This window comes from Siphateles boraxobius, unplaced genomic scaffold (assembly GCF_051911475.1).
Source record: "Siphateles boraxobius isolate OS27281-9 unplaced genomic scaffold, OSU_SipBor_1 66, whole genome shotgun sequence".
Classification (NCBI taxonomy): Eukaryota; Metazoa; Chordata; class Actinopteri; order Cypriniformes; family Leuciscidae; genus Siphateles; species Siphateles boraxobius.
In genome coordinates this window covers 33233155-33247925 of record NW_027509193.1, presented here as the reverse complement: position 1 = coordinate 33247925, position 14771 = coordinate 33233155, and the positions used below count along the sequence as shown (strand labels likewise).

Below are 14771 nucleotides of genomic sequence, written 5' to 3'. Positions count from 1 at the left end.
CTCACCTAGGCTTCATTTATTTGATCAAAAATACAGTAAAAACGGTAATACAGTAAAATATTAAAATACTGTTTTCTATTGTAATATATTTTAAAAATTAATTTATTCCTGTGATCAAAGCTGTATTCTCAGGATCATTACTCCAGTCTTCAGTGTCACATGATCCTTCAGAAATCATTCTAATATGATGATTTGATGCTCAAGACACATTTCTGATTTTTATCAATGTAGAAATTTCAAAAGCACAGCATTTACTGACATTATAAATGTCTTTACTGTCACTTTTTTTCAATTTAATGTATCCTTGCTGTATAAAAGTATATATATTTTCCACAAACAAAATCCCAAACTTATAAACAGAAGTGTGAATACTAAATATTAAAATATTAAAAGACATGAACATGAATCAATGTACAGATGGGAGAAAGCATTATAATAGGCCTGCTTTTTGCCATTTATTGTGCTTTTACATGAGAATGAATGCATTGATTAAATTACTAACAATGCACTGTAAGAAATGGCAAAAGCATCTCCAGTATTTAACGTGCATGCCTCAGTTTATTATATTTATATAGTAATATGACGATTACCATGTACATAACTATATACATACATTTTCCCAGAATAAAGGATTAATAAACTATGTGCATGTAAAAGCAGTCAAAGTTACTCTCAAAGACAAGGCTTTTGTTCTGTTCTGTTTTCCAACGCACGCATTTATACACCTGCAGATTGCACATTTTCTTCCCACAGAAACCACAAAAAAGCAGTTAAAATCCCGCCACACTAACTTTGACTTGTGTGCTTTGACTTACGCATTGGAGGTGGCCAAAGACAGCGAGCTGAGAGAGGAGGTCAACTTCCTGCTGTCCCAGAGTCTCACTTCCTGTTGCCTCACCTGCAAGCACAGGTGCATTTCACATTACATTCTACATTAACACTTTGGACAAGAAAACTCAGAGTAAATTAGTGAAGTAATACTACAATCTACATTACAGTAACTGTACATTTAAGTATGTAGAAAACTTCAAAATTACCTGGTTAAAGCCAGTAGTGAGCAAGTTGTCATTTTTGACCCAAAGTACACGAGAGTCTCTATTAGCCTGATGTCCCTGGACACACTGTGGAGACAAAGACAGACACATGAGACATAACACTCATTTTTATTATTATAATAACTGAAGTATGACATATTCATAAAAATAGGCCACATGCTTTAACCAAGAATTGATAATGAACACGTAATGCTAAATTTTAAACGCAAGTACGAATAAAGCAAAATGCTTTAAAACTGCTTTATCATTTAGAGATAAGCATAGCAGAGGTTTGTATAGACTGGGGGTTGAGATGAATGGAGAGTGTTGAAAGCAAATGTCCGCCAGCGGTCTGCAGCGAACCCCCGATGACTGAACGATTGACACCTAACAAAAAAAACTCCTCTTCCTGTCCTTTAAAGATGCCTTTGTGTGTTAGTGAGCAGATCAGGGCTTGTCTGTGAAGTCAATGACATCTGCCCTCTGACAGACGGCTAAATCACCCTAACATCATAATGATGCTTTTATAACAGCACTGCCATAATCACGAGTGGCAAAACAGTTCAAATGATGGGAAAAGATGTCGGACTGCGTTTGATGCAGAGTACTTCTAAAGGCAGTGTGTATTTCTGCACAACTAAGACATTAACTTTGAAAGGTCAAAAGCCAAGGGTCTAGCTTGAATTTCCAGGCCGGTTTATCCTGGTTAGAGCTAGTCTAGATAGTGGATCCACAACGTTATAATGTTTACCAGCGACGTTCTTTCTGGGATAAATATAGGTCAAGTTGTAGAAACCATTTACAAGTTCACTTAACTCAAAATTGTAAGTTGGAAGGATGCATGCATGAATGAATGTATGAATGAATGAACAAATACATAAGACATGAACAAATATGTGAGTGAATGGATGAATGAATGAATATAAATGCATGAATAAATGAATGAATATGAATAAATGGAGACATGAATAAATGCTTGAATGAATGAAGGCATTAATGAATAAACGGGCGAATGTATGAAAGTATTAATAAAATAAATAGACAATAGTCACATAAATGAATGTGTGAGTGAATGAATGAATGAAGGCATGACTGAAGGAACATGAATGCATGCATGAATGAATAAAGGCATGAATAAATGAATGAAGGCATGAATAAATGAATAAATGAATGAAAAAAGAAATGCATGAATGAATATATGAATTAATTAATTAAAGAATACATTATTGAAGACATGAATGAAGTAACTGATAAAAAAATAGATTAATGAATGAACAAATAAAGGCATGAATGAATATATGGATAAATATATGAATGAATGCATACATGAATGAAGGCATTTATAAAATAATAAATGAATGAAAGAAAGAAAGAACGAATAAAGACATAAATGAATAAATGAAAGCTTACAGTAAATGAATAAATAAATGAAAGCTTGACTGAATTAATCCATGAATGAAGGCATGAATTAATTAATTTAATTAATTAAATGTTTTGAAGATATATTAAAAATAGGCCAATAGTTATAGTATATTCAAAATGCATTTACATAAATATATTTTAAATCTATAATACCAATATATTTTCCTGATATAAATGAATGAATAAAAGAATGAATGAATGCATTAATGAATTAATGAATAAATGATCGAATTAATGTATTAAATGTTTTGAAAATATATAAAAACAAATAGGCAAATATTTATTTACATAAATATATTTTAAATCTATAATACCAATATATTTTCATAATATATATAGGCTATTCACTCTCTGTCATATATAAATAAATATATATATATATATATATATATATATATATATATATATATATATATATAATAAATACTGTATATATCTCTGAACTTATGGAAAAACAACACTGTGCAAACGCCAATGTTTCAGAATGTGTCAGGAGCTCGTAAATAAATCATGTAAAATGGACAGCAAAAACATTGAAAGATGAGACTTTTTCTTCATGCCACAAATTCAATTTGGACATCCACGTATTCACTTTGACTCTCGGTTAATTCCAGATATTTCCCATATTAAATATTATTAATTATCATCATGATAGATTAAAAAAATACAAACCTATGCCTTATGATTGTTACAAAAACACGGCTTCAAGAGTAGAACGGTGGAGAATTATTGTCTATGGTGAGATCTTAACTTGTATTTATCCAGTGAACATATCATCTATTACCTGATGTATCGCTACACTTTAACTACACAGGATTTGTCCTCAATGAAACACCTTAAAACAAACTGTAACAGGAAAAACAGCCTGAGATAGTCAGACATAATCACTGACTAAAGTCACTAATGTGAAGATTATTTCCATGTTTTTGAAGCTGGCGTATTGATCTGATGGGTTGAAGAGTGACCAGAGAAAGTTTGGGTGTGGAGGAAAAGATCTGAGTTTGGATGCGAGCAGTTATTGATTTCATCAGAATGGAATTTTATCTCCGTTCGCTGTAGTTTAGGAGGAGTCACTCCACACACATTCACACACTAATAACAGTGATTTCCTCTACAGCTTCGATCATTCTGACCTGAATAGCCAACACCTACTCTGGAAAACTGAACTGGACAAAAGACTGCAAAATTCTAATGTTAGACTTTAAGGGCCCTATTTTAACGATCTAAGTGCAGGGCACAAGTGCACAAGTGCACTTTTGCTAGTTTAACGACTGGGAAAATGGTCGACGCACGGTCTAAAAGGGTTGTCTCTATTCTCTTAATGAGTAATGGGTGTGTTTTGGGCGTAACGTGCAAAAAAACAATCAGAGTCTCATCTCCCATTCCCTTTAAAATTGAGTTGCGCTCGCGCCATGGCGGATTCGCTATTTACATGATGTAATTTGCAAGCGGAGAAACTGAACGCTTCTCAAGAGAGGAAATGGATCTGATCGTGCGTGAGGTTAAATCACTCAAACAGACCATCTACGGGACAAAGTGTACGCGCGTTGTGGACACGCCTATAGGCGCATATTACTAACGTGCTCTTTAAACAAAAAAAAATTTGGTAGTCTATTTCAGTTGCCTCAAAATAGCAACGCGTCAACAATGCGCCTGAACACACCTCGTTTTTTGACCAGCAGCGCTTGGGCAAAGGATGGACGCAAATGCATTTGCTATTTAAACAAAGTTGATATCAACACACCCTTAGTTGATAGGGCCCTAAGGGTGTGTTCACACTTTTAGTTCGGCTCGCTTGGTCCAGACCAAAAAAAAAAAATGTGTCCCGGTCAACTTAGCGTTCACATCGCCATTTTAACACTGAACCTGAAGATACCGAGCCCAAAGTCCCAGAGAAATGTTCACAACCTGATTGTTCGGATTATATTAGGTATATTAACAAAACTTACCGAACATCAAATGAGCTTGTCGTATGTGCGTAGCTACATATGATGGTATTTTGACCAGCTGAGAACTCGTGAAGAGCTTATAAAATGTGTAAAGGACTGAAAACAGAGGTAGAAATCCCTCCGTCACACACAAAAATGAAGATCTGCTGCGAGGAGATGCGGTTCTGATGCCTGTACCGAACTGTGATGGGAAACATCGCGACTGTGACGAAAAAAAAAACCTGGTGTGCTTGAGTATTCTGTCCTTTTTAGGGTCGCATCTTGTGACATCAGGTCCAGTTTTTGGTTTGTTTACATGTCATTGGTTCGTGTTGTTCATATTTCAGTCGAACCGCAACAGAGTTTGTTTGGAAGTGGACCGAGACTCATCTTTTCAGCGTCTTGGTCTGTTTGTTTGGTGGCACCAGGGTTCAGATGGCAGCGTTCACACTTATTCAAATCAATCGAACTAACAGAGAAATCAGATCACACCAGGGTTTGTTTTAATCAAACCAAACCTGACAAGTGTGAACACACCCCAAAAGACAGGATCGTTTTGATTGCTTGGCCTAAACCTACATTTTATTGATCATACAGTAGTTCACATATTATTTGACTCTAATTCCAATGTAATGTGCATCACAGAATAACCCCAACAACAAAAGAAGAGAAGAACCCCTACCACCAAATAAAACATTTATTAATAGCTATTTGATTTTACTACCAAAACTGTACACAAACAGAACAACATTTGCATGTATTCATTGCATCAGATGGCTGCTCACCGAAGGCAATTACCGGTCCTGCAAAGATAAGCTGATTTATAACAACTATAACAACTGATTTATATACAACTTTAATAGTGTCTGCACTTTAGGCCAGAACACTCTCATGCCCAAACTCTTTCTCAAGCAGACTCAGGTGTGGTTCAGAAAACAAGCACTCACGCCAACTAAACAATCGAAGCGCTGACGTCAAATGGACTCTGGTCCACACCAAAAGCTCTAGTGTGAAACGCCCTGAGTCTCTCTTCCTCTTGGTGTATCTGGATGTGGTCTGGAGTTCACAGGAGACCAGCGCTGAGGCATCTATCAACTGTTCACACGCCCAGCTCATAAAAGCGCTCTCATGCACAGACGTCTCTGAATATATATCCCTCAGGGGGTCGTAGCTCTCGGGCCATATTGTGCTCTATCGGACCTCATCTGAAAGGTATGGAGATCTTTGGTTTACATCCAGGAAGAAATATGTTCTCTGGATGAGGACCAAATATCTTCAACCTCGGGGTAGAGGATGTGCAGGGAAAGAATCCCAGAACATGGGTCAGATTTGTAATCGCTCACAATAAACAATTGATAGGACTATTTTATTGCTTGATACGCAAGATGCACTTTGTTTAACTGGCTATGCATTGTGAGCTGTCAGAATTCGGGACGCACAAAATCCGCAGTATCATATCAGTTGTCGGACGATATAAGAGATCATTGAATTTATTGTGTTGGTGAATATTGGATATTTAACTATGCATGTTCGTTTCTTTTGCCATCATCTAACGCTCACTTTAAGGTAATCTTTAAAAACACCAATTTGATACACCAATTTGATAACACCGTTAAATGTATTCTTTAGCAAATCTCATCAGAGTTATTTTCATTCTATGGCAGATAAGTGTTAAAAAATAATAGGTTAATGTCGATAACATGTTGTTTTACTCTTCTATTTTAATGTAAATAAACTAAAAAAAAAAACACTAAAAAGAAAAATCACTTATTAAATCCAACAAAAGAACGCAGGCATCAAGTTATAATATACAAACGTGAAAAATTATAATTTTGCTAAAGATTACATTTAAATTTTATTAAATTATAAGCGTTTTTAAAAAAATAACTTTAAGAGAGTGTCTAAATGTAAAAATTGTGGTAATTTGTGCAAACTATATACTTACAAATAAAAAATAAATATATATAGTACATTTATTTGTATTATTTTGAATATTTTAACACAATTGTGCATCCTTATGTGACAATTGTGACACGCACTTAAAATATATATAAGGAGCTGATTGAGCAGCTGATTGGTTCTCTTAAAGCTGACCGCTTCAGCCAATCGATCTGTTTGTTATATCTACGTAACATATTTATTTACGTCCGCTCAACTCATTGCAGTGCACCATAGGCTTTTTCCTAGCCCTCCTCCTTCCCCAGCACCACCTGCCTAGATCTGCTAGGGGTTTCTCCATACTTTCCTTGCAGCAGCTCACGTTCTATTCACCATATTTATGTGCATGTTTCGCATTCGTGATTCAGTGGCTCTGAATTGTCAAAACACCATTCAAACACCATTTAAACTGCTTGCTACAGATGCGAAAAGCGCAGAAAATAAAACCCGATTCGATTTTTTTTATGACGTACGAAAGTTTTGTATGCAGTGTGCAAGTGGGATTGACATAACTTGAGGCCGTATTTATTTTTTAACGTGCGAAAAATTCGGATGCGAATTTCGGACTAGGCCTATATATATATATTCCATTCTTCTAAAAAAATACAGGTATATAAAATAAAGAAAATTAACTCTCAGAATAGATTTAATCAGCATGAATTTATAAGATTCCATTGTTATTCTGTACATTATTATGTTGTGATGTCTAAATTCACTTAGAATCAGCTATTTCTCAGTTATCAGACGGACTTTCAAAATCATACATCCCTACTGAGAATATGAGCATGAACCCCAATGAGCGACAAATCACAGGTGGAAGAAAGTGAGAAGGAACAACAGATGAAGACAACAGACGAGGCAAGAGTCCCTAGTCTGCGATTTGAGTCTGTTGTCTGCAGATAGATGGCGGAGAACACACACATCCATCAGCCAGAGTGAACTCTCAACCTTTCTTTCTCTCTCCATTACCCCTGCTTTCCCTTTTGTCCTTTTCGTCCTCCTACGGTGAACTCGTCTTGGCCAGGCCTTGATACGACCAGCAACAATGTGTCTGCAATGCTTTGAACAAACACTGGCAAGACTCGTCCTGAAAGAAACTGCTGGCACAGAGTTTCACTCCAGCGTTCAGGAAAAATGAGAATAAACTCAGCGGAGGATTTTATATTGAGCTGACTCACGCTCCACGGCTTTCAATCCACAGTCTTCCTGCCAATTATAACGACTGAGAAACAAATGAACTCATGATTGGAAATAAAAACACACTGAGGTGACCGATAACGTCAGATCATTTTACATTTCATCAAGTATGTTTATCATTCAGAAGTAAATTTTGACATCACAATATTATAATGTACAGTATTTATTAGGGATGCTATATTTGCCATCTGCGATATCAGGGTTTTTGTACATGCACATAAGTGTTATTTTAATATAATTTAATATCATTATTATAATTTAATGTATTAATATATTTAATATCATATGATCATCTAGTATAGTTTTTATTAAAAAAAATGTTTTAATTTAAAAATTTGATGCTTTCATTTAAATTTTTGTTATAGTTTTAGTCATTTTCTTTAGTTTTTAGTTTTTTTTGTAAATATATCTATACAGTTTTTATTATTTTATATTTCAGTTTTAGTTATTTTAGTACATCAAGTTAAACTAAATGAAAATGAGAAAAGTTGCCTTTAGCAACTAGCTGAAATAAAATAGTTTAGGTTTTGTTTACATTTCATTTTATTATTTTTTTATTTTATGTAACACAGAGGTTTTTCTCATGGGTATTAGTTTAAGTTTAATAACCCTGATGCACATTTTCACCATTTTTTTTTCATTTAGACACTTCAAGTTCTTAAATCTCTTTAACCTAGAACACTAATAACACACATATATGCACTATTCAGTCTATTAAAACAAGTCTTAATATCGTATACAGTGTTTCTTCTCAAGTAATCTTAGATTTTTAGATTAGCAAAACCAGCTTAACATTTTTTTACTACTAGTGTATTACTGTGTTAGGCAGCTTCAAGCATGAATACTTAATCGTAAGGAGGTACTTTAAATAAAAAAAACCCTGACAAATGTCTGTTACCACATGCACAAGTGTTTACCTTGTGGTACAAAGTAATTAATTAATGCCAGCCTGTTGCATTAATGAATGTTCATATGAGGTGTAAAGTGGCGTTATATACTGTATATATATATATAGAATGGCACATTAAGGTGACGTCACAGTCTCACAGACTTATCCTGATTTAAATGCTGTAAAATGCAAGGATAAGAATGTACCTGCTAATAATATAAACATAAATGCAACTGTAAGATGTTTAGCAGATGAAGATCTTGGACGATGATGTCATCAGCGCTAGTCGGGAGTGTTTCTGCAGCTGCGGTCAGGAGGAGAAAGAACTATTTATCAACCAGTTTGGCTTTATGCACCAAATAAACAGTGGTCGATGTGAAGGGTGTGTGAGGCCTGCGCCGCATGCCTCGAGCGTGTGTGTGCATGTGTGGTAAACTATCATCTCACTCACATGTGCTTAACAGAGATGCTGACAATACCACAACAGGATTCAATTAATCATGATGCTATATATGCAGTCTGCTAATATGTTTAGTCCCATTTCTGATCAATTTCCTGAGTTCTTTCCAAAAACGAGGTCTGTCCTGAATGGCACCATCAGACCTCACATTCGTCAAAGCTCACTGATAGATCGCAACAAGAACACATAGCCTAAATCCATAGATATACATAGATTCCTCATTAGTGGCTGTTTCTATGGGCCACTATACGTAAGTCGTCCGCCATATTGGAACGGCCAAAGCCAGTCCGTGACACTCGAGAGAAAGTTGAATAGTATGTACATCTGCAACCAAACGTATGAATATATCTGCAGTAGACTTCAGCAGATGATTTTGTTAAACTAACAGGTTACAACAAGACGAAGGCGTTAGCCAAAACAACATTAAAAAGTTACCAGTTTTAACCCTTCGGAGTTTTTGAGTGCTTTTTTATTTTTTTATTTTGCCACATAAACAAATGTTTACCATACCAATGTTTGGCATTATTTTTTTCAGCACAACATCACCTATATGACCAGACAATTAGTTTTTCACTTTGATGTACTGTATCAACATACTGGACACAAAATCACACAAAAAACACAAAATCCGAATAGAAAAACGATGCTCAATGAAGCATTTTAAAAGGTTTAAAATGTAAACACAAGTTGTAAATTTCAACATATACAGGCACAATTCAGATATAATCAAGCTATATACAAAAAAAATATGATTTACAAAAAAAGCGGGTGTAGCCATAGGCTTTTTTCTTTCTTTTTAGCTCAGCCACTTTTTAAAAAATGTCGTGCACACAATTATTCAGAGAGCTATATTTAAGGCCTTGCATTCCCAGAGTATGAGGGTTACCAAATAGTGCAAATACAAAATAAAAAATGTAAAATTGGGATAAAATGAAACTATATATCACAAAAAGGAGGTGTGGCAATAGGCGTTTTTTCTTTACTTTTTTGTTTAGTTCACTCTGAATTACTAGCTAATTTCACAAACAATTGAAATATTGAACATGAAATATTGAAGTAGAAAAAGTATTTTCTTGTAAAACGTACAGATCTATACAGGTGGAGCTGGGGAAGGTGGAGGGTTTCTGAAAGTGTGCTGAACTTCTACAGAAAAAAATAGGCAAGAATTTGAATGCTGAGCAGCGAGCTCATTGGTTACCAATACAGCGGGAACCTGTCAGCTGTGCACTTTAGAGAATGATGTAATTGCAAGCAGATTGGGTTAAGGACTTATGAGCCTGCACCATCTTGAGTTTCATGACAGAACTTTGTATTTGTGCAGCCTTATATTTTTTATAAACAGTGATAGATTCAAACTACCTTGAGTAGCGGGAAGAACACATCCTGATCTCCAATAAGTTCCTGAGACTCATCTCCAATAGCGTGACCCTCTAGAAACACGAGCATGAGCAAAAACGGCCTAAGAGTGCCGTGTTTTCTTTAGTGGAGGAACGAGCGAAGATCAAATAAAACCCACGTAGCCACATGGCAAAGAGAAACCCTTCAGAGGGTATTTGAGAAAATAACGGAGATGATAAAAATAACACTGAAAAACACCTAAACACCAGGAGAAACCCAAAGCTCAAAGTCAGCTCCTGGCCGAGCAGGGATTTATGTAGAGTTTCTCTCCCAACCAAAACAACCTGAAGCCCTGCTGAACGGCTTTTTGCACAGTGAGGTTAAACATCGGAGAACGCAGCTGTGTCACTGACAGAGAATGTCCATCCACCCGCCGAGAGGACTATCAGGTGACTACCAGCACATGTGGGAGCAATTTATACTTCTCTTCTTCTCCTAAACTTCATACGCTTGTGGCAGAGAGATCAGTGAGCAGGAGGCCTCAAAAAATGTAGTGCGATTTCATATTTTCCCCTCTGTGTAACCATCTCACTTCTTTCATTGCTTTTCCAGTTGCATCTCACATCTGTCATTGATGCTGCTGCTGCCCTCTGACAAAGTGATTCAGCATGAGGTTACTAAACACATTTCTGCTGGTTTGCTTAAGAAAAATGCTTCTAAATGTCACCAGATTAGAGTTGTTTGATATGTAACAGTAGTATTACTGTTTTGGTGCTAAAGAGATCCCCTGTTTTTAAAGTGCCCCTATTATGCTTTTTAGAATATGACCTTTCATGTAGTTAGTAATAGAGCTGTTTGTGAATGTAAAAGCTCTGTAAAGTTTCAAAGATCAAAGTGCAGATAAATGAAGTGATTGTCTCCCAAAAAAAGAACTGCCTGAAACGAGTCATCAGCAATTACAGTCTTACTTTCTGCACAAACCTATGTAAGTTCGTAACAAATTTTTCCATAATGCCAGCCTATGTTCTTCATTGACTGCCCGTGAACAACGTGTACTTTAACCCTCAAACACTGTAGATGTAGCTGAGACTGGAAGAGTTTAGTTTGTGTTATTGACATGCTGAGAAGATGTGTTTTTTCTTTGCTGCAAAATCCACTTTGCATGCACTTCCAAAGGATGAGGACCAGCACTCGAATTTGATACGGCAAAACCGACAGCATAAAGTGCTGATGAAGATCCAGAACTGAAGACAGAGTAGACCAACAGAGTAGGCCAATCACAACAGACTGGGCCACCTGACCAATCAGAGCAGAGTAGACCAATCACAACAGACTGGGCCACCTGACCAATCAGAGCAGAGTAGACCAAAAAAAAAAATGGACCCTATTAATCTTAATAAATGTTCCTAGGTTTTTTTCATTTTTTTTTCAGGAAAATAAGACAAAAAGATGAATTATTAATTCATTAAGCATTTTTTTTGCAGTATACTGCTTTTAAAGACTTTTTAGTATAGCACACAAGTCATATTGACTTCTTACATATACTTAAAAAAAAAAAGTTCTTTTTTTGAATTGAAGGTTCCATGAAGAACCTTTAACAAAAATGGCAACTTTCCATCACACAAAATATTCTATAGTGGAAAATGGTTCTTTAGTTTTATTTTTTAAATGTTCTTCACACTAAGAAAAAAAAAAAGGAAAGGTTCTTTGGGGAACTAAAAATGGTTCTTCTAAGGCATTTCTGCTACATTAAAACCCACTTTTTGAACCTTTCTTTTAAGGGAATGGTGTTTTTTTAACGTTTTGGAGGTCTTGACACCATTCATCCTCACTGAATGGAGATGTTTTGCCTAACTTCTCCTTTTGTGTTGCTCAGAAAATGTGATTATTGTTCTGACTGTAACACGAGCGTGTGCTTTGACAGGCTTAATGACCAGAACAGGATTTATTCACCTGATCCATGTCTTGATTAAAGCGACTCGGTTTCCTGTCCCGGAGTGATTTGGGAGCGGTGTCTGGTGTGCGTCACTCGCTGCGGTACAGAACTGCATCTGGGCTTGTCCTTCCCTTTCAACCTGTGCCTTATTTCACCTGAATCATCCGTCTTTCTTTCGTTCTTCTAATCAGACGTCCTTGATGTTTTCTTCAGTGGAACTTCTACGTTTGTTGTTTAATTAGGATAAACCTGCTCTCAAGCTCCATTTTCAGTAATGGCGACCCCTTCCCTCAGTACATTTTCAGTTGGCGGAACGAAGAAAACCATCCATTTAATTCCTCTATTTCCTCTACAGTCTACTACTCTTTCCCTGCTGATTAAAACCATATTCCTGCTGTCCGCTGCCATTTTTCCCGAATCAAAACTACAGGATCAAGAAATTTGGCACAGAATCAGAATGCGTGACGGATTGACTGGAAGTCTTTCCGGGAACACCAGAAACTACGGTAAACTGCTGTGAAAGCATCCACTTGTGTCGTAAGCCTCTGTAAGTGGCGGGTCGTGTCAACGAGTGATTTTGGCTCATGGTGCTCGGGACGCATACACACACTCATGGTCACGCAAACACACCAGAGTCAAGATCTGAGCTGATCATGCTGTCTTTTAACAGAGACCGCTTTCTCCAACTCAAGTGTCTGTGGCACAGTCTCTTGACCTGTGTGTTGAGTGAGCGTGCGGAACATATCCCTGTCTGAATACAGAGAACCATTACAAAAATAAATAAAAATTAATCAATTCATTAATTAGTTAATTAAACATTTAATAAGTATATAAAGTAATAAATAAATAAAATGTTTTATTTATAAAACAAGAACTGAATGGAACACAGATTAAATGTGTTTATTTAGAAATTTTAATTAAATAATATGTTATGACTAAATAAATACTATTTATTTACTTATTTATAACCAGAATGATTGAATGGAACACACATTAAATGTGTTTATTTAGACATTTTAAGTAAATAATATTTTATAATAAATATAAATAATTAAAATGTATTCATTTATATTTAATTTAAACCAGTACTGTATAGAACACACATTACGTTTATTTATTTCTACATTTTAAAAAATATTTTATAATAAAATAAATAAATGAATGTATTTATATTTGATTTTAACAAATTAACTAAATGGAACACACATTAAATGAATTTATTTATACAATTTAAACAATGTTATAAATAAATGTTATTAAATAAATGTTATAACTAACTAACTAACTAACTAACATGACTTACTGGAACACACTGAATACAGAGAACAATTGAGAATCCTATAACATAAATAAATACATTAAATATTTATTGATTTATAGTCAGTCAGACAGACAGAGTGATAGAGAGACAGGCAGACAGAAAGATCGAACGATAGAAAGACAGACAGAGAGAACGATAGACAGACAGACAGACAGACACACACACACACAGAGAGAGAGAGAGAGAGAGAGAGAGAGAGAGAGAGAGAGAGAGAGAGAGAGAGAGAGAGAGAGAGAGAGAGAGAGAGAGAGAGAGAGAAAGAGATCTTCGTGTAGTCTGATTCATGAACAAACAACATATGAGATGGTTATTTTAATGAATCCGTCAAAAAGATTCATCAGAGCTCAAACTCACTGAATATAAAGCCATTAGATTCATCATATCAAATTCACAATGAGCAACCTTGAAACTTCAACTGTGTTATATGCACTTAAAAAAAGGTATAAGATTCAGTATAAGGTTGTTCATACGACAAAAAGTTGTTAAATAGTATAAATACAATTAAAAAATCAAACAAACAAATAAAACAGCACATTCAAATTTTACCAAAAAATATTGCTTTTTTATCTTTTAGTATGGTAAAACTTTAAAATAATGCCCCTAACTTAACTAACATTAACAGTAGCTAACATTAACAATGAGCAATACATGTTACATAAAATAACAAATAAAAAAACTCACAAAGTCAGAAAGTCTTTTCCAGAAACAGATTTCACCTTTATACTGACACTGATTTAAATATGAACGAACTTAGGATTAGGACAGAGAGAATAAACGTACAGTATGAGAGACGTAAAATGAAGATGGGACAGCGGAAAAAAGAAAACCAAAAGGAAAGACTTCTGGATAATCATCATCCCAGAGAGATGAACAGCGAATCCCAGGAGCCAAACCCACCAGACAGCAGACGGATCGAGGGGCCAAACCAGTACATTTAAATGCTAAACTGGAGATGAAAATACGCATTATGAAAATACATTATTATGCTGATTTATGTCAGCGAGGAAAATTAATACTGTAGAAACTAGAAACGCATATTTGCATACACACTTGCTGAGAATAGTGTGCCACGTGCATCACCATGTATTTTCATAAACCGCACCAGCCAGGAATATTTCAAATGGTGTAACAAATGTGCTTGAAATGAAGAAATGAAACGTACTATCACCTCGAGTGTCGAGATGTGCTTGAATATTGTGTGAAATGAACAGACCAATGCAGGTACTTTCTGACACAGTAGCAACAAGGAGGATTGTGCTCTTTTTTGGCCCAGTTACAGAGGATTCATTTAAATGGAGAGTTTTATAT

The 14771-nt window shown here is 35.4% G+C and overlaps 1 protein-coding gene across 1 annotated transcript in view; it reads right to left on the bottom strand.

The window, feature by feature from the left end:
• Positions 1 to 14771, bottom strand: part of coro7 (coronin 7) — a 159084-nt gene that overhangs the window by 97076 nt on the left and 47237 nt on the right. Inside the window, exons 8-9 of the mRNA XM_077213737.1 lie at positions 1038 to 1121; positions 816 to 898 (exon numbers count right to left, since the gene is read on the bottom strand). Of these exons, the coding sequence (XP_077069852.1) occupies positions 816 to 898; positions 1038 to 1121 (167 nt within the window). The remainder of the gene's footprint in view (positions 1 to 815; positions 899 to 1037; positions 1122 to 14771) is intronic.